General features: G+C 42.3%; 2 protein-coding genes across 9 annotated transcripts; both read right to left on the bottom strand.

Moving 5' to 3' along the window:
- Positions 1-783: 783 nt before the first annotated feature.
- On the bottom strand, positions 784-14,150 carry cnot3b (CCR4-NOT transcription complex, subunit 3b). Of its 5 annotated transcripts, none has more exons than XM_028963685.1 (19): positions 14,001-14,150; positions 12,658-12,721; positions 11,778-11,845; positions 11,250-11,324; positions 10,825-10,914; positions 10,505-10,633; positions 10,192-10,287; positions 8,626-8,845; positions 8,359-8,465; positions 7,762-7,818; positions 6,383-7,277; positions 5,703-5,808; positions 5,160-5,301; positions 4,616-4,712; positions 3,360-3,564; positions 2,727-2,859; positions 2,091-2,216; positions 1,934-2,004; positions 784-1,253 (listed from the first exon to the last, which is right to left on the bottom strand). In XM_028963685.1, exons 2-19 carry the CDS (start codon positions 12,680-12,682, stop codon positions 1,169-1,171), a joined length of 2,727 nt encoding a protein of 908 aa, XP_028819518.1. In that variant the 5' UTR covers positions 12,683-12,721; positions 14,001-14,150; the 3' UTR covers positions 784-1,168. The 5 variants fall into 5 exon arrangements, with proteins under 5 accessions (XP_028819518.1, XP_028819517.1, XP_028819519.1 ...); XM_028963684.1 differs by having other exon boundaries at positions 791-1,253; positions 7,762-7,815; positions 8,359-8,495; XM_028963683.1 differs by having other exon boundaries at positions 793-1,253; positions 8,359-8,495.
- A 2,372-nt stretch (positions 14,151-16,522) lies between these two features.
- Positions 16,523-22,605, bottom strand: u2af2b (U2 small nuclear RNA auxiliary factor 2b). Of its 4 annotated transcripts, none has more exons than XM_028963721.1 (14): positions 22,458-22,605; positions 22,134-22,243; positions 21,099-21,122; positions 20,573-20,705; positions 20,138-20,173; positions 19,592-19,695; positions 19,351-19,502; positions 19,061-19,177; positions 18,747-18,885; positions 18,549-18,628; positions 17,629-17,751; positions 17,403-17,489; positions 16,975-17,226; positions 16,523-16,898 (listed from the first exon to the last, which is right to left on the bottom strand). In XM_028963721.1, the coding sequence occupies exons 2-14, from the start codon at positions 22,180-22,182 to the stop codon at positions 16,764-16,766; spliced, it is 1,431 nt and encodes a 476-aa protein (XP_028819554.1). In that variant the 5' UTR covers positions 22,183-22,243; positions 22,458-22,605; the 3' UTR covers positions 16,523-16,763. The 4 variants fall into 4 exon arrangements, with proteins under 4 accessions (XP_028819554.1, XP_028819556.1, XP_028819557.1 ...); XM_028963723.1 differs by having other exon boundaries at positions 22,134-22,238; XM_028963724.1 differs by lacking the exon at positions 21,099-21,122.
- Positions 22,606-25,640: the final 3,035 nt, after the last annotated feature.

Genomic DNA, 25,640 nt, shown 5'->3' with positions numbered 1-25,640 from the left:
ACCAAATGTGCAAATTCCACTCCCAATGCTTAACCGCTTATTCCTTTTACTCAGGGTCACCGCTGCTGGAGCCCATCCCGGCACACTGGGCACAGGGTGGGAACTCACACAGACCATGCACTCAGACCACAGTGAATTTCAGTGACTTGTTCACTTAGTGGGCATGCCTTTGAATGGCAGGAGGAAACCGGAGAACACAGAGTAAACCCACACCAACATGGGGAGAGCATGCAAACTCTGCGCACACACACAAGGTTCGAGCTGGGATTCAAACTCATACCTTGGAGGCGTGAGGCCACGTCACAAATGATGCCATGTCAAATTTCAATTCTTTGTAAATCAATGAATACAAATAACATTACTGAATGTTAGACAAGGGCTTAGGGAGAAAAAAAAATCTAAAACTAGATGAACAGCAATAAGAGGAGCTAATACACAGAAAACCACAAGGCACACATTTCTGAAAAGTAATTCATTTTAATAATATTTTACAATCCTTTATTTCACTGTAACGTCTTATTTACTTTTTTGTGTTTGTCTCTCCACTTTTCAAGTGTTTATTTCCATGCTGTCCAGGTGACAACAAAATAAAAGACAAGAAGGAAAAATGAAAGTCCACACAACACTTTTTTTTGGGAGGCTGGGGGGACATTCACATTTACGCATTGTGTTCCCTTTGCTCACAAAAAAAAAGCTTAACAAAACATTAAAAGCTGAATTTAGTGAATGGCGCTTTTTTAGTAATTTCAAAAACTCTTCCTGACTGATTAAAAAAAAAAAAAGGCTGACTGAAACAAACAATATATTTGATGGCGCATTTCTCAAAAGAAAAAAAAAAAAAAAAAAAACTTTCAAGATGGCACTCCAAAAGGCGGAGGATCTCCATTCTAAAAGCTTTGTGAAATGAACGGCTTTAGTGAAATGGAAAAGCCTTCAAGGCAGAGGGGGTGACAACACCTCCTTTTAACTCGTGGTGCGAATCCTTTAGGTTCAAAAAGACTCCATACTTTCCAATGTTTTTTTGTTTTTTTGCAAGGTACATTCAGTACTAGCCATATGCTTGAGGAAATGTGGGTCGCTGGAAGTGCAAGCTGAATATAATCAGAGACAGTAAATAAAAATTACTGTTCAATGAGGAAGTCCACTGTCAGTATATATATTTTTTTCTTTAAAATGCACCACCGGGAAGTTGCTCCAATGCTGGTGTTGTTCTGCATGTGGTGTCAGTACAGCATAGACTTGCTTCAGTGGGGCTGCACCGAAACAGATGATTTGTTTCAAAAAAACGCATGTGAGACCGTCCCTGGTCCAAAGACCCTGGTGTCTCCTAATACGCAGTTCACTTTTGACAGAGCTGAATACAAAACTGATCTTCCGACAAGCCCTTAATCACATGGTTTTATTTCCAGGATAGGCGCACACACACCAACTAAATGACCCTCAACTGCAATGAAATGCTGTTGATTAGCATATTCACGGCGGATACAGAACTTGATTAGCACGGCTCTGTGAAGCCGTGTATCTGAATGGCAAGGCTGTCTAAATAGAGGACGGTGGATCGTCTTTGGCTCTTACTTTTCTTGAATGTGTAATTGTGGCGAGGCGAAAAAGAAGATTGTAATTGAATGACGAATAGCAAGGTGTTCAAACGCACCAATCAGGCAGCCTTGTTGGACAGGAAGAGGCGGAGCAGCAACTGAATGGGGAGATTCAATTGATTCTGACAAGGTTTGACAAAGACAAAAACACAAAACATGGAGGAGCATCAAACGCACAATGCACCCATGACTGAAGTGGCCCGTACGCTGCAGCCAAGACTCCCATTTCCAGTGTGTATTGAGCTTAATCCAGGAATGTCAACAGTAGTCCAATCCTGCCTCACCAACACATTTTTATTCTTTGCAGTCACTGGAGATCTCGGTCTTCAAGGTACCTGTATTCAAATGTGAAACCTTCCTTTTTCCTCTGGCCCCATTTCTCGTAGTCAAAGTAAATGTACGTCCCCTGCAGAGACAATAACATCACTGTGAGATTATGGAGATTTGGAAACAGGGAACGGTGGGGAAGGGTGATGAAGTGCCAACCCAAACCTGTTCAAACTCGTCTGTGATGGTCTTGGGCTCCTCATGCCGCTGAAACCACATCATGTACTTTGTGTGGAACCTCCATGACTGCATCTTCAAGGCTTTTGCTGCTAGATACTGAGATTTTGTGCCCTGTGAATGAATGGCACATTGTCATTGTTATAAATCTGGGTGAGAAAATAGAAATTTTACAGTACAGGGACAAATATGACATACTCAATGCAACTGGTTGCCAAATCTTCTTTGAAATCTTTTGCAAAGTTTTATATAATATGATAGTCAGTTTATTGTTGTTAAGAAAACGAGATTAAAAGCTTTAAAAAACTTTACTCACTAACTCTCTCACATTCCTTTATCTCTTGTTTCTAATGAGGGTTGCAGCTCAAATCTCAGCCAATTGTAATAACCAAAAACACATCATTTATGGTCCAACGGCATCCAAATCAATACCTCTAGTTTCTATTCTGGGACTTCAGTGTATTTAGTCTTAACATAATGGTGTGCTTTCAAACAACTTTGGTCTGATGATTAACACTTTACTCACCATGCATTACATATTAGGCACTATACAGTGGTGTGTAAACCAACATGACTATGAAATAAAACAACTTCAGATTTTCTACTTTGTAAATCACGTTTTACCTCTAAATAGTAGAAGATGAAGAACAGGGTTTCGGTGGACAATCTCTGGTAGAATTCCACAGAGTCGGAGTGAGGGGGTGGCATCTGATGGTGAAAAGGCAGCGTGGGGCAGGGGTTCCTCATCAGGTACTGCCTGTTCCAGAGACCGCGTGGTGGAGAGAGGTACAGAGAGAGAAAGGGTGGAAAGAAGTGCTCAGTGGGAGACAGCAACTTGAAGACCAAAAAACCACCTATAATAAACACCAAACTGGACTGGAAAAGCAGCAAAACATAAAAGACTAGGTGTTTCACAAAACAGAAAGATTACAGTCATTAGTCTCCTAATATGATGCTATTAGGAGGGTGTCTCAGCTTGACAGAACGATATATTTTAAACAAGCATATATATATTATATATATATATATATATATATATATATATATATATATATATATACACACACACACACACACACACACACACACACACACACACACACACACACACACACACACACACACACACACACACACACACACATATATATACATATATATATTTAAAAAAATATCCCTATATACACAATACTTCTATAAGGATATCTGTACTGGTAAAAATGATGTCTACCACCCCAGCTTTTAAAACACCCATACCTGATTCTCTCAGAGTCTGAAGGATGTGGCATGTGTGTCCACGCCGACTCCTGCATGGCCTGCTGGTAGAGCTGGTCTTTGGACAGAGGTATAGGTCCCAGAGGGCACACGCCCAGTGTTGGGGGGATGCTGACCTCTGACAGAGAGAGCTGGTGAGTAGTAGGTTGTCCAGGACGTGGTTTGGAGCTAGGGAAGATGTCTGGAGCTGCCAATGGTATCAAGAAGATGGCTAATTAAGATTGCTTTGGCTCCCTCGTCTCTGTTTGACTGCTAAGCTGAAAAACACTAAGCTTCTAAACAGTGGACATGTGATTACGTGAATCTGAAGAAGCTAGAAAACAGATAACTCAATGTACCAGTCATTGTGATCTAAAATGTCCAATACTGTTCATTCAAATCATATATATTCATTATGCAACAAAATCAAAATCCTTTTTTTTAGATATACACTTCCCATGTGAAATGTAAACTAAAGTGACTGGTATATATTCATATTTCTTTTCATACTGTATGTCTTTGACCCATTTTTATAATGTGTAAAAAGTTAAAACATTTTAAATGAATGCATTTCCATTTTTGGTGTTCTCTTACTATAATTACACTTAACATTTTGGGTTCTTTTAAATGTACTCTGTCTCTCTAAACAAACTGAAGCAGCTCCAATCTGCAATTTACACAGGAAGGCTCATTAAAGAAGATATCTGGCCAGTGAAGCTGCTGTGGGTGGTGGTCCCAGGAATCTCTCTGAGGATTATAGCGACTTGTCCACTCAGAAATCAATGTATTCTGCATATCTGAACATGAAGACTGACTGAATAATAAATACACAAAAAAAAAAAAAAAAAAAAAAAACACAAAAAAGCCCAATTCAGAATACTTAACGACATTCAGAGTTCAAAATGAAGTGTAAGACCTCTGCCTGTATTGTCTCTCAGTAAAATGACCACAATGCCAGGTCCACTAATAGCTTCAACTGTAAATATCATTTACCGTCATCATTAAAGTGTCATCTTATATTCAGTCTAAACAAGAAACACAATGCAAACAGATTGCATCACATATGATATGAGTGTTTTGTGGAGTCTAGAAAGTCTTGTCCTATACTCGGTCTGATACAATAATACAAACCCTGCACTGGAACCTTTTTGGAATGTCACAAGAACTGGTTAATAACCTTCCCCCTTGTTTACTGACAGGGTCAGGATTGCATCTGTAAATTGATGTTAATTGATGATTGTTTTGTTGTAGAGACTCACCGTCTGTGAGGTGCAGTGCAGACATTTCTGCCTCCAGACCTGAGCCCAATGCAGCCCTCTCTGCCATGGACTTGAGAGAACTCAGGGGCTCCTGTGGCTGGAGGATGAGCAAAAGAAACAGTAAAACAAAAATAAAAGCTTATTCTGATAAAAATGAAGTGAAATAATACATTTTCTTTTTGACCATATAATGAAAACCGTAGCATATACTGTTATGGGACAAATGTCACATTTGGGCTCACTTAGTGCATTTTTTATGTGGCAGATTTTGTGTATAATCACATAATAATCCTATAATAAACTTAACAGCATCAGCAGTCATCACCTGTCTTTTTTTGCACATTTATTTCCCGATACGAGCGCAGGAATTTCAATACTCCTCTCTATCCGGGAAGACAAGAACAGACTGGGAGGAGACAATGAGGGCCCCAGAAAAAGTCTACTGAAACGAAGTAGTGTGATAATGCAGATGTAGCATTCTGTAGCATAAGAGAGAAGCATACTTGCAAATGTGTGTTTCGTGTGAAGCTTTGCAGGCCCTCACCTTGATGCTGTCAGACGACTGTGTGTAGGAGTGAGGTCCGTTGAGTAAACTCCCCCCAGCAGGCTTGCCCTCACTGTAGGAGGGTGAGGGTGAGCTGGGTGGGAGCGTCATCGGTCCCAGGAGGCTGGAACCACTGTCCTTACTGAAATGTGCACAGAAAAATATGCATTGTGGGTCATATCGAAACCTTACATTTACATTTAAGGCATTTGGCAGACGCCCTTATCCAGAGTGACAACTTACAACAATAAAATGTACACACGGAACACAATAATATATTTATATAGAGCAAAAGCACCTAAACAGATGTACAGGTACAGATGCACCTATAAATTATCAGTGTTGGGCAGTAACAAGTTACACGTAACAGCATTATGTAATTTAATAACAAATTACATATTAGGTAACAAATTACAATTACAAATCTCCATTACACCGACTTTTAGGAATGATTGTCATCCTTCACTGATAATTGATGGCTAAATATAATATTTTGCTTTTGTAATAGCTTTGCGCAAAACCAACTAAAAATGCAACACTTACGAATGGCTGGATGAAGAGCCCAAGGATGTGGATTGGCTGCTCTGCAATTGGTTGGCACTGTTGATGGCAGTATCTGATGTGCTGTCAGCTACTACAGCACTGTAGGCTAAATGAGAAACAGAATTGACAAAACAGTTATTGGACAAGCACAATGCATATAAACTTACCAGTTTAATCTAGAGATTTAACATACGAACTGGAAAAAAATTATTATACACACACTTTTAAAACATCGTAGACAGACTCCCAGAAATGAGCTGAACTGATACCTTTGCACGCTGTGGTTTCCCCAAACCCCCCACACCCTTTTCGTCTGCCTGCACACTGAAACTGGGGCCTGCTGGCTTCAGGTGCATTTAATCTCTGCTCATGTGAGCCGCCTTAATCGTGTTCAGGTGAACGGCAGTCCAGTCAGACTCGACTACAGCTCATTCGCATAAGAGCCAAGTGTGTCCTTTCATCTATTTTTATATGCCAAGTAAATATTTTTAGTATATGCACTCATTCTTGGTATTACATTATTAAAAAATATTTAAGTAAAACTTAAAGATGTCTCTTTCATAAGACTTTCATTGTATAATTTGGTTTCAGGGAGTCTACACAAGAAATGTGTGGCAGTACAGCAAACTCGACAACAAAAGCCATAAATATAAGTTAGTACAACAGGAAGTAGAACTTACTTGTGCTACCATTCTGCTTTTGACTGCTGGGTGGCCTAATCAGGGAGACTCCTCCACCAATGACTCCTCCTCCCAAACTCCCAGTGCTAGAATTCCCACCGCTGCCACCCCCTATCACGCCCAAACTAGTCCCAGGGCCCAATCCTCCTCCAATCAGACTCTGGGAAATCAAAGATGGACCCTGAAAGCCTGTTTGGCCCGAGCCAAGGCCTAAGATCCCACTGCAAATGCTGGGTACCGAGCCCAACAACCCCGCAGAGATGCTGTTCCCGTTATTGTTCCCGCCTGTGCTTCCTACAGCGCTGGAGTTAGTGTTGGAGCTGCTGCCACCGCCGAGGGCCCCCATTCCCGAGGCTGCAGCCTGAGCATAGGGTGCGGGGGTGGAACCAGCCAGGAGTTCCACCATATTCAGGGACGCCGGCATCCCTGACAGGCTAGGAACCTGGTTTGCGCCACTTCCACCAGCAGCAGCAACACTTGCTGATGTCACAGTGCTCTTGCCCAGACCATGACCCAAGGTGAGGCTCAGGCTGGAGGCTGGGGACTGCCCTGACAAAGCCTTGGTCTGGGAGCTGGGTGTAAGGGGTCCCGGTGTGCTGGTATTGGCGGGCGATGAAGCGGAGGACAAGGCCAGGTGGTGAATGTTGTTGGAGGGGCTGGGACTGTTGTTGGATGGAGCTTTTGAGTTTTTCACTTCATGGGACTGCTGCTGAGCGACTGAGCTGTAGCTGCCAACGTTGGAGAGGAGGCCACTGATGTTGCCCAGGAGACTGCTGCTTACTGGAATGGCTCCTGCTCCACAAGCGATCGTTGCCATGGAGGATGAGGAAGAGGATGAAGAGGAAGATGACGAAGAGGACAGTGACAAAGAGGGGTTGCCATTCTTCACAGGTGACTGCAATGACAATAACATCAGCATCTCAGAACAGCATGTAGCCTAATAACAAAAAAACAGTTTTCAATTATACAAAAAGGTGGCAAGTGTAAGATTGTTTGTTTAAAATATGCAACAAAAGAATAACACATGTTATCAAAAATATGTTCAAAAAACAGTCCCAGTTCAGCACAACAGTAAAGTGTTAAGGAAAGCTGAAGAGCCAGTGTCACCTTAATATCACATAGTTTCAGCATTCTGTATGAGCCAATCAAATTCAGAAACATAGACTATCTATAGGAACGCAAAATGGTATAAGAATACTAAAAATGTGTTTACTATGTCAGGGGAATTGTGTAGACTTCTAGCTATTAGTGGCACACATAATACCAAAATGAAATGTAATAACTCATCAGTAATATGCAATATTAGCTGACTGACAATTTCTAGAAGAGGTAAGTGTTGTCTGATTTGGAGTCAGCTTTTAAATTAAGATCTAACATACCTGACTGACTTCACTGTCTGTGGAACGTCCTCTCTTCTTGTCATCCTCAGAGTTCTCCTGAGTGAAACAGAACACAACCCCACTGATACAATCCACTAGCCTTTCTTCATCAGTTCGCCTCCAGAGAGACAGAGTCTGTCTGACATTTCTATCCTGCTCTGTGAGACTGACAGCTGGAGGAAGTCTGTCAGAGTGTGGAACAGCCTCGTTAAAGTTCAAGCGAGAGAACTTAATCAGGTCAGAGCATCCACTAAAATGCTTCCTTAGGCTGGAATGAAAGATTATAAAGGTTAATATTGACAGTTTTAAAATGTCTTGTTTGCCTATGACGGCAATTAGACAACATTTACTCACATAATAGTGGCAGACTGAAAGCGTGCCACATCCTCTTTAATGAGGAGCCCTGCAATTCCAGACCAGGCCACTTCTTGTATGAATGATGTATAGTCATCTTAAATGCCAATATGGTATTGGTACCCAACAGATCAGGTTTGTGTGGGTGGCGTTACGTCTCTCTCGATTCATTATGTTTATGCAGCATACTCATCAAATGTCACACCACATGAAGAGAGCCTGAAAAACAGTGGAAATGCTCACCGTAGTGCAAGTGGCTGGGGACGGAGGGATGGGAGAGGAGGATGTGGAAGTGGTTGGTGTGCTGCTGGAGTGCTGCTGGAAGATCTCGTCTTCCATGATTGAGTTGCCTGGAGGAGAGGGGGGCACCAGTGACTGAGCTGCAAGCAGATGAAGTGTGAGTTTAAGCACGGTCTGAGAGACGAGAAAATCCCAAAACTTCTGGTCTCCATTTAGGACACCGAGTTGTAAAAGCTTGCTTTGTGAAATACACACACACAACACACTTACATATATCCTCCAGGTCTATGTCATCATACAAAAACTCGTTCTCCTCAAAATCTGGGTCCTGAGATGAATCCAGGTAGTACTCCACATCGTCCTTGATCTTGCGGATGGCGTCCACCTGCACAGAGTCGTTGTCCAGCATCCGCAGGATGGTCTCGAGCATGCGAATGTGATACCGGTGCCTCTCAATCAGTCGCTTTAGCTCCTCTATCCTGTCCTGCTTCTGCAGAGGGGAGAGAAAGAAGAAGCAGGGGAGCTCCTGTTATTGCCAACTCCAATGATGTAAGATGTGTTAAATCTTAAAATATACTTTTTGTATATAGTGAAAATTGAAGAAAAATGTAACTTAAGTGAATTTTGAGTGTTTGTGTGTGTGTGTGTGTGTGTGTGGCGGGGGGGATAATTTAACCAGGAAATAATTTGTTTTCATACAATCACATTTCCTGCAATGTAATTGAAGTATTTCTGTCAACTCTACAATGGTTCACAAAATTGATCAGAGTATCTAGGAACATGGCATTAGTAATTCATCACTTCTGGTTTCCCTGGGGTATTACTATGATGTGACACAGAGGCCATTTCTCTCATCCACTCTTCAACATGGGAAAGACAAAGGAACACACAATTCAAGCAAGGCAGATGCGCGTCAACCTCACACACTGAAACTGCCCAGTTCTACTGTCAGTGGAATCATGAAGACAAGTGGAACAGTGCTTCACAAGCCTGGACGAGGACACCTGGACTGTTAAAGAATTGCAACAAATAATTGGGGTCTTGGGTCACAAAATCTCCAAAACATCCAATCAGGTGCTATCTACATGGCAACAAGCTGTTTGGGAGACATAAATCTTTTCTCACTCACAATCATAAATGCAAACATCTGTCGTTCAACTAAGTGGTACTGGGGGTTCAACTGGGACCATGTGCTTTGGTCAGATGAGACCAAGATAGAGCTTTTTGGCAACAAACACCCTAAGTGGGTCTGGCGGAACATAAAAGGTGAGTATGCAGAAAAGCATACTCATGAGGAAGCAGATGATGTTTTTAATAATGCGTTTAGGTTTAGGTCTGACAAACTGGGTAAGCGAGTTTCAAAAAAGGACTAACACCAGCATTATAATAAAGACCGAGTTATAGGTCATCAGTCATAAATCAATGACAAAATCTTCTTCCAAATCATAAAGAGAACAGGAACTGAATAGTTTCAGGCAAACATGGTGTAATTAAAATGATATTTTTGTGATGCTGTATAAAACCCTGCCAGCCCGGGGGAAGAAATTATAGGGGGACCACCCATCTGAACTGCCCAATTAGACCTGGAAAGCAACCATTGTGCAGTAGACAACTCAGGTAGTCTAAGGAATCTAGCATGAAAGGTGTGGACAAGGTACCTTCCAGAAGCACTTCAATTACAAAATCTCCTGAGAGACTTAAAATAAAAAACATAAAACAAAAGATAATGAAGAGGAGTGGGCGAGACATACAAAGGCAAAGAAAGAACACAGAAGAAAGAGCAGGTGAAAAGGAGAGGGTATTCCTCCAGAGGGAAGGGAGATATGACGTGCAAACCTCTTTGTCTCCTTTCTTTTTGCGTGTTTGGACAGAAAGCGACTCCACTTCGCTCTCAAACTGATCCACCTGCATATTAAGGGTGTCTATCGTGTTCTAAAATTCAAAGAGGTGGGGGAAGACAGTCAAAATTCAGTATTCACAGCGTTTAAAGACCACATAAAGAGTTCTTGAGAATTAAAAAATTATGTGCATATTCACGTATATTAATTTTATCGATATGTTCACAGCCATAGGCTGTACGTGATTGGTTGTGATTTAAGCGTGTGCACACACATAAGAGTGAACTGAAGGATCCGAAAAAAACACTTACCGTTAACCACTGTCCAACCTCTTCTTTCTCTTTCTGTGCAGGGTCTACTTTTTGAGCAAGGCCCAGGCCTTCTTTAGAGTACGCTTTTGTCTTAGTTTCCCGCTCCACGATCTTAAAGCGCTCCATTTGCTAATAAAATATACAAAATAATGTGTAACAGTGTCAGTGACTAACTGCCAATTAATGTTGTATTGTTCTACTCCAGGCGGTACGGTATGACAGTTTTACAAATCAAATCTAATTTAAGAGAACACAACTTATTTACTATCTTCATCTCTGCAATCTAACTACAGTTCAGAGGAAGATGACTGATTACTTACCGTCTCAATAAGTTTGCGGTTTTCCACTAGCTGCCGTTTGTCTTTGATCTCATTGGAGGCCACCCATGTTTTAATCTGGTCACGCAGTCGCTGTGGCCGAATGGTCGGAGGAGTCAGGGCAGGCAGGCAGTACAAAAAAAAAAAAAAAAAAAAAAAAACCAGAAAGAGTGTGAAACTGGACTGATTCCAGCAAGTACCACCACGCCCAGTTCGCCAAGCGCAGTGGACATGCATAAACACACACAGACGCACATGGCTTGGGTAGCAGTTGGTCTTCATGGTAACATCATGAACAAAGAAATGACACCCACTGAACCAGTTCAACGAATGAGCAAATAGCAGCCACAGAGCGCAAAAAAAAAGAGCATGTGCATTTAATAATTTAAATAAAAATACATTCATAATGAGCTGGTAACATAACTCACCTGTAATTTTTTAATCTCTTTCTTGAGGTCAGCTTCATATTTCTCCTTCTGATTGGCATTTGCAGCATTATGAAGCTGAGGAGGTAAAACCGAGACTGAAAACTGACACTTGGGCGTGCAGCTCGCATGAAAACTCCCACAAAGCAGCAATAAACTGAAAATAAAACTGGGAATAAGTATACTCAGATGTTGCAGATAGATTTCTGCCGCTGTTACACTACAAATAATACATTCAGTATATAAAACAACCACAAACTTAATTTATCATCCAGTTTTACACCAATATCCATGAAATGATCCCCATCGAAAAGAAAGTAGTTTTTGAGTAAACTTAACATTATATTTGACTTTATTAAAAACAGTTTACATGCATATGGAAAAAAAAGTCATCTTACATAATAAATAAATCTTAAAATTCATTTAATAAATTTAAATCAGCAAAAAAATAATTACGATTTACAGTTTCTATGTACACACCATTCTCACTACAGCTGTGAATATATGACTTCAGAATTCTAAAGTTTTTACCTTTTGCCAGATATCTTCAAACTGCTCCACACCTTCCGCTACTTTTTTCAGACATCGATCTATTTCACCTGTGGCAGAGAAAAACAGGGTTTCGAGAAGGTGATGTGGTTCAGATGAGAACAAAAAAGAACCCAACTTAATGGAGATCCCAGCTGAAAAAGCGGGACCATGCTAGTTGTCTGGCTGGAACAGAGAATGAGAAGGGTGCACTTCCAGTATCCCTCCAGGATTCTGTGGTGTGATTGCAAATTTCAATACAAATTCAAGTCTACTTAATTTTATCCGATCACCACAGCCATTCTGCAAATCTGACAAATATGCATTGTCTCACCCATCAGAGCAGACCACTGATGGTGTCATTACATCCGTTCTGATAAAAATGTGACGACCACTACTGCGCACATACAGATTCAGACTGGAAGGAACGCAGTTGTGGTTCATTTTTTTCTGATCGCCCCAGCTTACTAACAGTGGCATGGTGTGGTGGCCTAGCGGTTAACGAAGTGGCCCCATAATCAGAAGGTTGCCGGATCGAATGCAATCCGCCAAGGTGCCACTGACGTGCCACCGAGCAAAGCACCGTCCCCACACACTGCTCGCCGGGCGCCTGTCATGGCTGCCCACTGCTCACCGAGGATGATGGTTAAATGCAGAGGACACATTTCGTTGTGTCACCGTGTGCTGTGCTTCTGTGTATCACAATGACAAGCACATTTTATTTTTTAACACGATGTGACAATGTGCACATGATTTAATATGTTTTATTGTGTATTTACAGGGGGGGGTTTGCCACAAAACAAAGAGTCGACATGTTCATCAACAGAAACTATGATGTGATTATAATGTTAAGTGTCTTAAAATTATGCCACAAGATGCCCACCTTGAAGTTTTCTCTTATCTGCCATAGCTTATTGACTAGGATGATGTCTTCATGCCTTCTTCCACTGCAAGACAAAATGGGCCGTCAACTTTCCCAAAGCATTCTTTAATCATACAGCGACCAGACTCAGTGTCAACAGTCTATTTAGAATCCGAGCCGAAACCTTCCAGCCAAATATCCAGAGGATTTCAGACCAGGGCACGCGAACAGTCATAGGCCCCAACACCAGTAGTGATGAGCAATTAAAACCAAAAAATCCCCGCAATTATTGCCAACAGCAACTAATTGCACTTTCCACAGCGTTTTACCTGACGGGAAAATAAAAGTCTTTCAAATCCGTCTCAGTTTCCACCATGATGTCCTACACGCTTGTGCCAGGCTGTTCGCTCGCCACTTGAAAAAAGGAAGAGCGATGCAGTGGAAACTAAAGCCTGCACTGCATTCCTAAAAGCGCTGATTTGTCTTTTTTTTGCTAAGGTAACTCTTACCTAATATGATGGATTTGATTTTTTAACACTTAAATAAATTAATATTGACCTATAATAAGGGTAGAGATTATATGCATCTGGTGACACATTATTAAAGTTAAAAGGGAGGAACTGATTTTTTCACCACACTTTTTTTTAGTTGTTATTTGTAACGATATTATCAACTGCACGTCTCGATCCTAATCTGTCCTGTCATTTACATTTACAGCATTTATCTGTACTGTCCATCAAGTATTAATGAGCGACGATAAACCATCCTTGAGTTTGTAAAAAAACAAAAAACAATAAAGGAACAGCGTGTATGTCCCATAAGAGAATAATTAAAGCTGCTTCCTGAGTAAAAGCGTCCTAAAGAAACGAGTTACACGGTCCAGGCTGTCAGAGGGATGACGGACCGAACAGCAGCACAGTCCCGGGCTCCAGAAGTCCGGCAACTCGGTCCGACGCGAAAAAGACGAGGACCAGGCGTGTGGACCCCGCAACATCTGCCTGTCCGCGGGGGACGGGACGCTTTGGGGCAGCCTCTCGGCTCAGCGAGGAGGCGCCGGTCCACACGCCGCACTGGGACACTCGGAACCGGGCTGCTCCGGCTGCGGGGACGCCGAGGGACCGTAACGGTAGCACCGGTCACGCCGCCCGCCGCTTTCCGTAGGGCGACGAGGAGGGAAAAAAACGGCGGTCTGCGCGATAAAAGTGAAAAGTGCCTTTTGTTTTAATGTTTAAAGGACGCGCCGTCTCCGTTCTCAGGTCGCCCGCTGGATACGAGCGAGACCGGCTGAGGTACGAATTTGAGAGGGTAGGAGACCTAATAAACGTGGTGTCGTTTCCTTCACAAATAATAATAAGTTACTTCACCTCAATTGTCCGGAACGCCGTTTCTTCTTTTATTACACCGCTTACTCCAATGGAAATTGTTTCACTTTTAAGCCAATATTTTAATTTTTTTTTAAATATTTGTATTTGCCAAACAATCACTCCGCGCATCCAAGATGGCCACCAGGAACACCTCCTCCTCCGCTGCTGCGTCGGCGGCCCCGCCTCCCCGAGGCCCCGCCCCCCGCGCTCACCTATTGGCGGAGAGCGGGCGGCTTTGAACGTGCAGTGGACGGAGGCGCACGTCCGTCTGAGACGGCAGGTCGGCGGCTTCCGCGGGGGCTGCGCGATGGTCCGTCTGCTTGGAGAGGTAGACCCGGGCTCTGGTGGTCTTCTTTTGGCGAAGAATCGGCGTCTGAACGCACGTATGGCGACCGCTCACGTGTCAGTGAAGGAACGGGCCTCTGACCTTGTTGGTTAATGGGTGGAATTCCACAAATGAAGATTTCTAAGTTAGCTGGGCTATAATAACTTCTGTCCAGTTGGTCAGACATGACTTTTAGCATCTTAAGAAAGTCTGTTTATTCAATTCATCGCTTAATTGTTACTATTTAACTCTTAGTTGCTATATTCCTTTAAGTGTAGGGGCACTGTCAATATATTTACAGATGTTTTGTAACATCCTGGGGACAAATAGTATCATTTAAATAGGGAAGAAAAACCAATTCTAGTCAATAATATAAAGCAAAATTTTGTACTATATATTGTCTGGAATGCCGGTTCTTCTTTTATTGTACCTTTTACTCCAATGTAAATTGTTTCACTGCCAGTGGCCTAATTGGGTAAGGAAGCGGAATCACAATCCGCCACTGAGGAATCTTAAATCCTGCTGTGAAAAAATTGTGATCTTACAAAAGGAAAAACCTACAAAGATTAGTGTTGATATACAGTGCATCCAGAAAGTATTCACATTCTTAAGAAGAAGAGCTCCAGAGGTCTTCTGTCCACAAAGAACCATCTAGGACAACCATCTCCACAGCAATCCACCAATCAGGCCTGTATGGTAGAGTGCCCAGACGGAAGCCGCTCCTTAGTAAAAGGCACATGGCAGCTTGCCTGGTGTTTGCCAAAAGGCACCTGAAGGACTTTCAGACCATGAGAAACAAAACTCTCTGGTCCGGTGAGGCAAAGATTGAACTCTTAAAATGGCTGTGCACCGATGTTTCCCATGGGTGAAACTGGACAAGGGTAGGTGTGGCAGGGTTGTGGCATCATACTCAAAACGACTTGAGGCGGTAATTGCTGACAAAGGAGCATCAATAAAGTATTGGGGCAGTGGTTGGCCTAGCAAGTAAGGTTGCCGGTTCGAATCAAAGTCCGCCAAGGGGCCACTGAGCAAAGCACCGTCCCCACACACTGCTCCCCGGGTGCCTGTCATGGCTGCCCACTGCTCACCAAGGGTGATGGTGAAAAGCAGGAGACACATTTCATTGTGTCACCATGTGCTGTACTGAAGTGTTTCACAATGAAATTCACTTCACTTTTCACTTGAGCAAAGGCAGCAAATACTTATGTACACATGATATCAGTATTTTTATTTTTTAATAAATTTACCAAAAACTCAAGTTAGCATTTTTGATGTAATTATGGGGTGTTGTGTGCAGAATTCTGAGAGGAAAAATGCATCAATTCCATTTTGAGCCAATCCGAAAATGAGAATTCCCCAGGACACGTCAATTTGGTGTCCGTAGCTTTAAATGCTAATTAGGAGGAGAGGTTAGGGGAACTCTTATTAACAATAAATAATCATCATAGAGGACCCTTAAGATATCATTGCTCGTCTTGCCTGAATGCAACAAATTGTTTTATGTTACGTGTTAGAAATACATACCTGCAACTAAACAGAGTTAAAGATTCCCAAAAGCCTTTAACTGAAGTAGCAATCGCTGAGTTCCAAAGCTGGAGGGAAGCAGCCGTATACTGGTTACATTCATTTTTGCTGCGCTAACAGCACACAAAAGTGACCTCATCAAAAAAGCTTGATTTCAGTTATATGGGGTCATACATTAGCAACTGACTGAAAGGGTGCAATCAAGTTTTATTATCAAAAGAGGGCTATTATGTTCAGTGAATCACACACACAACACACAGCACACGTGGTGCTGTACTTGACTGATAACATGTAAAGGCTATTTCTGCCTGTAAGAACAATGCTATAGGGACAACATAAAACAAAAGAATTCTGCAAAAATACAGTTTTACTACTGTTCTGACAAAGCCTCGTATGATTGGAGGCAAAGTGAGGAAATGAAGAAATTAAGCAGCTTGACAGAGAAAAAGAGGTATATGGGAGAAATAAATGGGCAAAATCGTTCTATTTCATCAATGACTGGCACATGGTGAGAAATCAACTTAGGAAAAAATTCAAAAAAAAAAAAAAAAAAAAAAGAGACAAGTGAAATATGATGGGTAGTAGTCCTCATTTTCTCTGTCAAGGAGCACATAAAGCATAATCACCCCCTCTCAAGACTATTTCAACATTTAAAAAAAAAAAAAAAAAAAGATTAATGAGAATTACAGACCCCTCCCCCCCACACACAGATATCCTTAAAATACAAACACAAAATTCAACCCTCATATTTTGAACCAACTTTTGTTAATTTTGTCTCAATCCCTTGGAGAATTCAAAATCCCACCCCTTCCTCAATTCCATTAACTGTTTTAAAGTACAAAAAGCCCTTCTCTCCTCACTAACTTAGCCACCCACCCCTCATCTCCAACCTCCCACATTTCCCTCCTGTCGTTCTACCAGAAGTCTCGGCGGTGGTAAGCGTCAGGGTCGCAGTACTTGGTCACCACAACTCTGTTGGCAAACTTCCTTCCTGTCAATCCCTGCATGGCTTTCTGGGCATCATACACTGACGTGAACTCCACAAAGATCTGCAACAAAGCAAAAATAAAAGCAATTACTGGGGGTCCATTACTGTTTTAAAACCGTTAATGTGACAGTTCTTACCTTCCCAGTGCCTGGCACCTCCAGGCCATCAACAGGTCTTGGGATCTCAATGCTCTTCACCTGCCCATACTTGCTGCACTCTTCCCTGACGTCCTCCACAATCTCCTCGTACTCTTCATCGTCCACCAGCTCCTCAGGCGCCACCATGTTCATGAGGCACAGCACCTCTGTGGGCAGGCCACCCATCTGGGTCATAGAGCTGTTCATCAGCCCTGGTACTTGCAGTGTCACAGGGGTCTGGTTTATACTTGTCTGTGAGAGCAATGTAAAGAGGTGTTCGGTTTGAGTGCAAATACTTAAAATATCAGAAGGTGAATAACCATAAATTGCTGGTTGAGGACACTGTGCATGAGACTCTACAAATCTCCTCAGGAAGCTATGATGAGTCTGATAAATCTGCGCCCTGAGCCACTGGGACTTGTCCTCACCAGAGTGGCGTTCTTGGCCCCGACGCTTGCTCTCTGCACCAGCAACTTCTTATCACCCAGCTGCATTCCGTTCAAACCTGCAATAGCCTGTATAGGGAAAAGTGTGCTTTAGTATACAAAAAACAAACCAGCATGCATTGTACATGCAACATGTTTTGAAGTTTTCTTAAATGACTAAAGGAAAGAACAAATGTGCATTTTAAATGTCACTGGTATATTCCCATACCTGGTCGTTGAGGTTGACGTCCACATACTCACAGAAGGCATAACCTTTGGAGAGGCCAGTGGCGCTGTCCTTCACCAGGTTAAATGCCTTTAGTGGCCCAAATGAAGTCAACAACTCCTTAACCTGACAAAGAAATATGGAGAAGGGGGAGTGTGATTTAGTCTCAAGTTAGACGAACAGACAGCATATATAATTTAGAAATTCAGAAAGCACAACTTTCTACTGCTCTATGCACTTGGTGCAGGAAACACTGACTTTTCGGCTAATTTTATGATTAAAGGTCCCATGACGTTCACTTTGTGAGATTATTTAACATTAATTCGAGTTCCCCCAGACTGTCTATGGTCCTGCAGTGGCTAGAAATGGCGATAGGTGTAAAGAGCGCTTTGGCAATTCTGTTTCACCATTCAGAGTTTGGCAACTCTGACTGTCCCAGTGTGGGACAGATGTTTTTCTAAAATACAATATGAATTGTGTTTTATCTTAAGTAATATATTATTGTGTTATACTATTTTACCAAATGCCTTGGTCAATGTTAAGAGGCTCATATTACTTGTACTGCTGCAAGCCACTAGGGGGCGACTGTGATATTGTGCCGGATTTTGATATGGCCTTCTATTGCCCATTTGCGTGGAGAAAGGGCACCCTCCATTTGCAACATGCACCTGCTGCTTGCCATGGAGCAAGGAGCAGGGGCAGCAGCCACTGATCGGCATGTGATAACCCAGAATGGGGGACTCTCACAGGGCACCAAACACCCCTGATCATTCCCATGCGCACACTGCACTTAGTAAAGCACGCAGTGACTGGCTGATTACTGACAGATTGAAGGCTTGTTTCATTTGATTTATTGGGTATTTAATAAGACCTTTAATCATATTTTTATGATATTTATGATAATGTATATTATGTAAACTGACCTGGTCATCATTAAGGTAGTTGGGAAGGCCGCCAATGAACAGCTTGTGTGCAGAGTCTGGCACCACAGTGGAAACAACTCCTGTTATTACAAAAGCAGGAAAAAATGAGGCAAATCCCAAGACTTCCTGCCAGACCTGTGCAAGAACAAGCACCTTAGCTCATGACAACAGAGATGCTTTGGTCCATAATGGATTTACCTGGCACATAGACACTGGGGTTCTCACTCATTCCTGGCAAGGGCTGGTAGTCGTGCGGCCGACGGATCTTCAAACTCTGGCCCTGGAAGATGATGCCATCGAAGGCCATGGCCTGGGTTGTCTCATCCACTGAGCGAAACTTAAAAGAAATGGGCATGAGGAGTCAGTTTATTGAATGTTCTTCATTTTGGTTCAGTTATTTTTGATATATTGGAATCCTTTGTAGAAGTATTGACTGCTAATTGACTGATCAAGTCCATTAAGAGAAACCGGGAGAATATCCAATTCCTCAATTCTACTTGATTGTCAAATACCTCAAGGAAGGCAAAGTTCTTATCCTGGTTGATCTGCACAGCAAGAACTGGGTTTCCAGGGGCCTGGGTCAGACCTCCCAGGCGCATTTGAGCATTGAAGAAATCCATCATGGATTCCTGTTGAAATAAAACCATATTAAGACACAATAAAATGGCGAATGTCATTGTATAGTTATATGGTAGTTTCAGCTACAATCTAAAGGGTTGATACACATTCAGTAACAAAAAAAAATTCTATAGATTTTTTGGGGTTAATGAGGAGCTTTTAGTGGTAAACAGTCAGAACCCACCTCCGTGATCCCAAATGGGATGTTGCCCACATACAGTCGACGTGCCTGCCGGGTCATCTGGCTGCCCACCACAGGTACAGGGGTTGGCGTGACGGCCAGGCCATCTGGGGTCATGGTGGGCAGTAGGGCAGTGGCAGGAATCTGACCAGCAGCTGAGAACAGTAAGATAGTCATTACTGGCCGCCTCACACCGACGGAATGTTGATCTGAGGTGTGACCCACCACACAGAGCGGTGCTCACCTTGCATGGCCTTGTACTGCATGGGTGTGATGTGTTCAAAGCCCGGCGGCGGGACATCCCAGTACTTCTTAATTTTCTTCTTCTTTTCACGGTGTGGGGAACGGCTTCAAAAAAACAGAAACTTTTAAGCAACGAAAAAACCTCTCCGTCAGAGCCATGCAAAATTTGACATGCTGATCTCGTCCTGTTGGGGTAGCATTTGTAAGTAATAAAGCTAAATCTAATATTACAACAAGTCTGTGAATGTAATTTATAATTATTAATGATTTCACTTAATATTGCATTAAATTAACATTATCCCCATATAAAGTCAGTTAATTCGACTAATATATACATGGGTTGTATATATATATGTGTGTGTGTGTCTCTATGCAATATATGTATGTATGTATATGGGTTATCCATAAACATGTCAAAACACATTGGTGATTAAATAATTTACAGTTCATCCCTATATTAAATAATACAACACATTCACACACAAAAGTCCAGCAGCCAATCAGATTGGGCAAAAATACTTAAGACTACTGGGTGAGCCCTGGTTACCTTGCAGTGTCTTGCGGTTGATTTTGAGCCTGCGCACTGAAATGAAAAAACTCAAGGGTTTGCAAGTTTACTGGAATATACAGTACAGTGCATTTTAACTGCTGTCTGGCCCTCAGCAACACCCGCCACTTACCTCACAGAAATCTAGTAATTCTATGCAATTATAACAAATAATAATTAAACCTTCTATTAAGGTTGCAACTTCAAACTTCATTCATAAATATAGGGAATTTGTAGTAACAAAAATATATTTAGGGTCATGTTCTATTGTTGATAATCAGAAGCTGATCTTAAACCACTGCCAATATCAAAACAATATAGCACTCCCTCTAAAGGAATAGAGAGTTCTTATGTTTATGCAAATACTTAGCCATTTATGGATATTATGTCTATGAAATGCTTGTTCCAGGCCACATCACGTCACCGCATCATCACCTGCGCCTGTGCCTGCGGTCTTTGCTGTGGCTGCGGCGTTCGCGGCTCCTCTTCTCCCGACTCCTCCTCTTTCTCTCCCGGCTACGGCTCCGTGATGGGCTTCGGCGCCTGTGCCGGTTCTCTTTGTCTCGTTCTGGGTTGGAGGAGGGGGAATATAAAAGAGAAAAAAATAAAAGAGATTGACACAGTAACAAGCAACCATTATTAAGTTAAATAAATCATAATTTAAAAAAATTAAAATAAAAAAGGCCGATTCCAGAAAAAAAAAGCAGCAGGACAGACTGTTGAGAGGAGGAGAAAACGGCAGTAATAGCCCAACCCCTACAGGAGGAAAAGCTGTTCATAATATGATTGTGTTACGTTGAATAAGGTCAGAAGATAGAGGGGGGAGGAAGGGAAAGGGGACACACCCCTGACTGTGTTACACCCTTAAAGAGAAAAGAGTTTAGTGTAGAGCCCTGTGTGGCGAGATCTGTAAAAAGTGGGGAGGGCAGGGGAGGGAGACGGGCTGCTTTGCAATACCCACCAAGTGCATTCAGACTCTCAACACCTGTGTGGGAGAAAACAACAGCAGGTCAGTGACATGGAGACACAGATCATTCTGACTCCTCCAGAGAACTGATGTTTATAGTTTTAGGCAGACTGTCTGAACTTCAGCAAACCACCATGCAAAAAAAAAAAAAAAAATACTAAATTCTAATAATAATTACATATAAAAAAAAAAAACCTGGCACAGATTTAACGCAGGTGGGCACTGCAGGCAGGCAGTTCGGAATAACGCCACCTACAGCAGGGTCACTTAGGCCAAGAACAGGGGTGTTTACACACGTGCGCACGCGCATCCTTTAGGGGACACGGTGGCGTCACAGTATTTAGCGGCAACTTAGTCTACTAAATTTCAACAACTGGCCACACAAACCATGCATGATCACAGCGTGCCCTCGTACATGGCCATATTAAAATGCCAATTTCATCCAATTAATAAAGGACGTTTAACATGTAAATGGTAAAGTTAAAAGGAGTGCAGCATAGCTCGAATTTACCGCTGGCCCTGAAACGGTAATAATTATTTCTGCAAAACGTAACGCAGGCAACCTAAAGGCCTGTCTGCATTCCCACTGAAAAACACGCAGATTCTAATTCTGATATGATCATATCGCGATAATTATTATTTTTAATGGCACGGAGACGCGCTGCGCTGCTTTTTTTTTCTCGGCTGAAATGGTTTTAATAAACCGATAAAAAAAAATGGTTGCTGCAGGGCGCCGCCGATCTCCGTTTGTAACCGTGCAAGACGTCAAGCGTTTAAATCCCCCCTTAATCCACGAACAGTCTAGCATCGTCGCGATCTGACAGATGCGGAGTCGATCGCAACGCTCGGATCCCCCGACATTTCGCGGCATCCAAACGCAACAAGTCTGCACACATGACCGCCGGCGGTGAATTAGCCGCTAGCGCACGTCGCACGAACCCACGAACCCACGCACGGCGGCGGTCAGGCGGCATCCCGCCCGGCGGCGAACACGCGGCTCGGCCGTGCGGCGTGCGCGGCCGCTCTCACCTTGTTTGTTTTCGCTCAGCTGCCTCTCGAACTCGTCAAAGTCCGACATCTTGAACTCGCGGCTGAATGAACGGCGGGCGATTAAAGCGGCGACCGGGGCGTCGTCTGTCCTGGAAAAGAAATGCACAGGGAGACAAACAAGCGCGTTATAAACGCGACACGACGCGCCGCGCCGCGCCGCCGGCCGACCTTTATCGCGCCAAACGTCCGGAGACGCGCTCCGGACTCGCCATAAAGCCGCTAGCAGCTAGCATGGCGACGGGCGGCCGGGAATAAGGACGCGAAAATGGCCCCGGCCAGACTCCAGCCGACGCCCTCCCGTACCTTTCGCTCTTTCTTTTATCGCTTTTCTTTGTTTAAAGACAATATTTCCCGATCCCCATCGTTCGGGCCTCGGGCCGCTTTTCGTCCGGAATCTGCCGTAGCCGTCTCCTCGTTGCCGGAAGTCGGTCCTCTTTTCTTCTTTCTCTTTTCCTTTTTTTTCTTTTTTTTTCTTTTTAGTTGTAGCGTCGTCCACTGTGGCGCCTTTTCGTCCTGAAACGGCGCCCCCTGCTGCAATGGGAGCCGCGGCGCGGGGCATTTATTCGTGCAAATTTTAGCCAAACGTCACAGCATGGTTTTAGAAAGTGGAAAAATCTCTATTGCACATGGCAGCCAATCTGTGTGCATTATTATATACATATATAATTTTATTTAATATACAAAAAAAATCGTCAGGGCCACTTTCTGCCATGACAATGTACAATAATAAAGCTTATTTTATCTTATTTGAATCTCAACACCAAAAACCAATGAAAGGTCTGAGAACCCCCTACTGTCGACTCAACCCTCCTATTTCAAAGAGATAAAGTGTTATTATTATACTACTATAGCAGGTAGTTGTTTAGCACTGTTTTTAATATTTCGGGTTTTTTTTATTAATTTGAACAGATTTTTGGTGACAACTGGAATTTTGGTTCCAGTAATCAGCAGTTTACTGAACAATAGTAAACAAGATTAATGTCAGACAGGCACAAGTACATTTTCACCAGAACTGTGTGTAACATGTATGACTGCTCTTCTGTTTTCAGGTAATGCATACACTCCCAATTTACGCAACCATGCTTGTAAAGTATGTTTTGCATGACACTTTCAGCATTGTTTTGACCTTTTTGGCAAAATCTGCTCCACGTGACAAGTTGTGTCAGTGTCGGAAAGTCGGTAGGTTTCAGGTGAACGCAGATGAGGCAACCACTGTTTAATGAGTCATAAGGGTCAGTTTTTTTAAGGTGTTTAACATACATAAAATTACCATTGAATATCCAAAAAAATGCATTTACATTACTTCTGTGAACTATTATTACTCTTCACATGAAGCAATCTGAGTTTTCGTAAAAACAATACAATATCTGTACGTTTTTCATTTAAGACCAGCATCTGAAACACCCACATGGCAACAACTTATATCACCATAGAAACTCAATATGTGTGTTGAGTTACATGGTAGCTTCTATAAGAGCAGTTTCTACACCTTTCTGAACACAACCAACAGTGACAATGATGACACATCAATATCCCACAGTTGGGTTGAGAATGGTCCCAGACTTAAACCGTACCCAGTTACGGGTGGTTTGATAAATGGGCTAGTGGGTTATAATCTGTGTACCGCAGCAGATGGCGACAACATATTACTCAACCCCTGTAAAAGAGGGAGAAGCGTGGGTTCACCCATTTTCTTGTTCATCTTGTTCATCTGGACTCCAGCCAACTCAAGACACTTTGAAGAGAAATATTCCATCTGCCAAATGGAATTGTAAATGCAATTCTAATATATAAATACAGTTAACATAAATTATAGGTTTGTCAATTAGTTTTAAACTACTTAATAGCAATTCATTCTTAAGCCTAAAGCCTGGTGTAGCATTTAAAACTTTCACAGTGACAAATGTGAGAAAGAGGTAGAGGCCGGAACAGTATGTTTACATTTTAGGCATTTCGCAGGCATACTTATCCAGAGCGACTTACAATCAGTAGTTACAGGGACAGTCCCCCTGGAGACACTCAGGGTTAAGCATCCTGCTCAGAGGCACAGTGGTAGCAAGTGGTCTTCTGGTTCATCAGCGACTGGGCTAGTAACACACAGGAACAGTATGCTGGAAGAGCAATGGAGGTGCTTGCCATTCCCTTCGAGTGGGATGATATAATGTGTCACCAAACAGAATTTTGACTCAGTCAAAAATTCAGTGTAAATCTGTAAAACCTACACGCAAAACGCGCTGGCCAAGCAGTTTGTATCATTGCAGGTAAAACAAGGAATGGTTGCCGCTCCTGTGCTCCGTGCACAACAGGCACAATCACCCTCGATACGACGAGGTGAGAATAAAAAAAAAAACCCACAACTGCGTCGATGCTGAGGCTTTAATTCATTTTAAAGCTATAAATGTTGAAAATTAATCACAGTGAATAAGGCATTCATTTGAAAGCCCTCCTTATACTCTTAGTACATTATATGTACACAGACATACACTCTCAAAGCAATATAACACAAGTGCTAAACAAAAGTTACACAATAAAAGGAAATAATCTGACAAGTGAGAATTCAGTCACAGAAACCGTTTTAAAGTGATATAAAATGAAGAAATTACAGTACAAATAAAGAACTGACTGCATGTGCAAACAGCCTAACATCAACATTTTGATTTTGTGTGAAGGGTGCTGAGCTTGAAGAGACACTCAATCCATTTTTATCTGTACAGCGATTTTTACAATCTATATTGGCCTCACATTACAACAGTGCTGTACACCCCCACTGGAGAGTGGCAAGGAAGGAACCTTGAGAGGAACCCTTCCTCAGCACTGCATTACCCTGGGTTGTTGAAGCCAGGTCACAGACATAGCGCAGTGAGAGCGTCATCCAGGGATAACTGGGATAGAAGGTAGCTGCATGCAGTTTTAAAGTCCATTGAGGTAGTAAACAAGCATCAGCACTGGACTTGTGAGACCATTCAACAGTCAACAAGAAGATATTGCTTAGTCAGTCTAAACCAGGATGTTCAAATGTTCATGTATAGAATGTATAGAACAGTTGGTGAGGAGGAAAATTTTCCTAGATTTTGCAACTCAAAATCTAGGAAAACCGAAAGAGAATTGCTGGTGTCTTCCTTTTCTAAGTCACTTTTGGGGAAAAAAAAAAAAAAAAAAAAAAAAAAAAGCATCTGCCGAGTAATGTAAAGGATAGATTAAAATAAAAAACTTTTTATAGATCTATATCTAATATATACACATGACTTTATATTTAACCCATATCATCATGGGTGATTGTTGCATATTGTTGATGCATCAAACTGAAGCAAATATTTTGTAGACAGCAGTGATGTTAAAACATTTAAACCATGTATTAGATAGAAATAGGTGGTGATTTTAGACTGGAAAGCAACAGGCTCGGACAACACACCTATGACAAAGGCATGCAAGCAAAATATATATAATGATCCAATTATTAAAACTGAAGAAATTACACAGGAGACA

The sequence above is a fragment of the Denticeps clupeoides genome, chromosome 20, assembly GCF_900700375.1.
Source record: "Denticeps clupeoides chromosome 20, fDenClu1.1, whole genome shotgun sequence".
Lineage (NCBI taxonomy): Eukaryota > Metazoa > Chordata > Actinopteri > Clupeiformes > Denticipitidae > Denticeps > Denticeps clupeoides.
The sequence above is the reverse complement of the archived record's forward strand: the minus strand, read 5'-3'. Positions and strand labels throughout refer to the sequence as shown.

What these genes read in the sequence shown, in the direction of transcription:
- cnot3b (XM_028963683.1), bottom strand. Translation starts at nt 12,682, where the DNA reads ATGGCAGATAAGAGAAAACTTCAAG. An exon ending in CATAGACCTGGAGGATATAT is followed by an intron (nt 8,496 to 8,625) that starts GTAAGTGTGTTG and finishes ATCTGCTTGCAG; the next exon opens with CTCAGTCACTGGTGCCCCCC. An exon ending in TCACAGACGAGTTTGAACAG is followed by an intron (nt 2,005 to 2,090) that starts GTTTGGGTTGGC and finishes TTGTCTCTGCAG; the next exon opens with GGGACGTACATTTACTTTGA.
- u2af2b (XM_028963721.1), bottom strand. Translation starts at nt 22,182, where the DNA reads ATGTCGGACTTTGACGAGTTCGAGAGGCAGCTGAGCGAAAACAAACAA. An exon ending in GCAGTACAAGGCCATGCAAG is followed by an intron (nt 19,503 to 19,591) that starts GTGAGCACCGCT and finishes TACTGTTCTCAG; the next exon opens with CTGCTGGTCAGATTCCTGCC. An exon ending in AGGTGCCAGGCACTGGGAAG is followed by an intron (nt 16,899 to 16,974) that starts GTAAGAACTGTC and finishes GCTTTGTTGCAG; the next exon opens with ATCTTTGTGGAGTTCACGTC.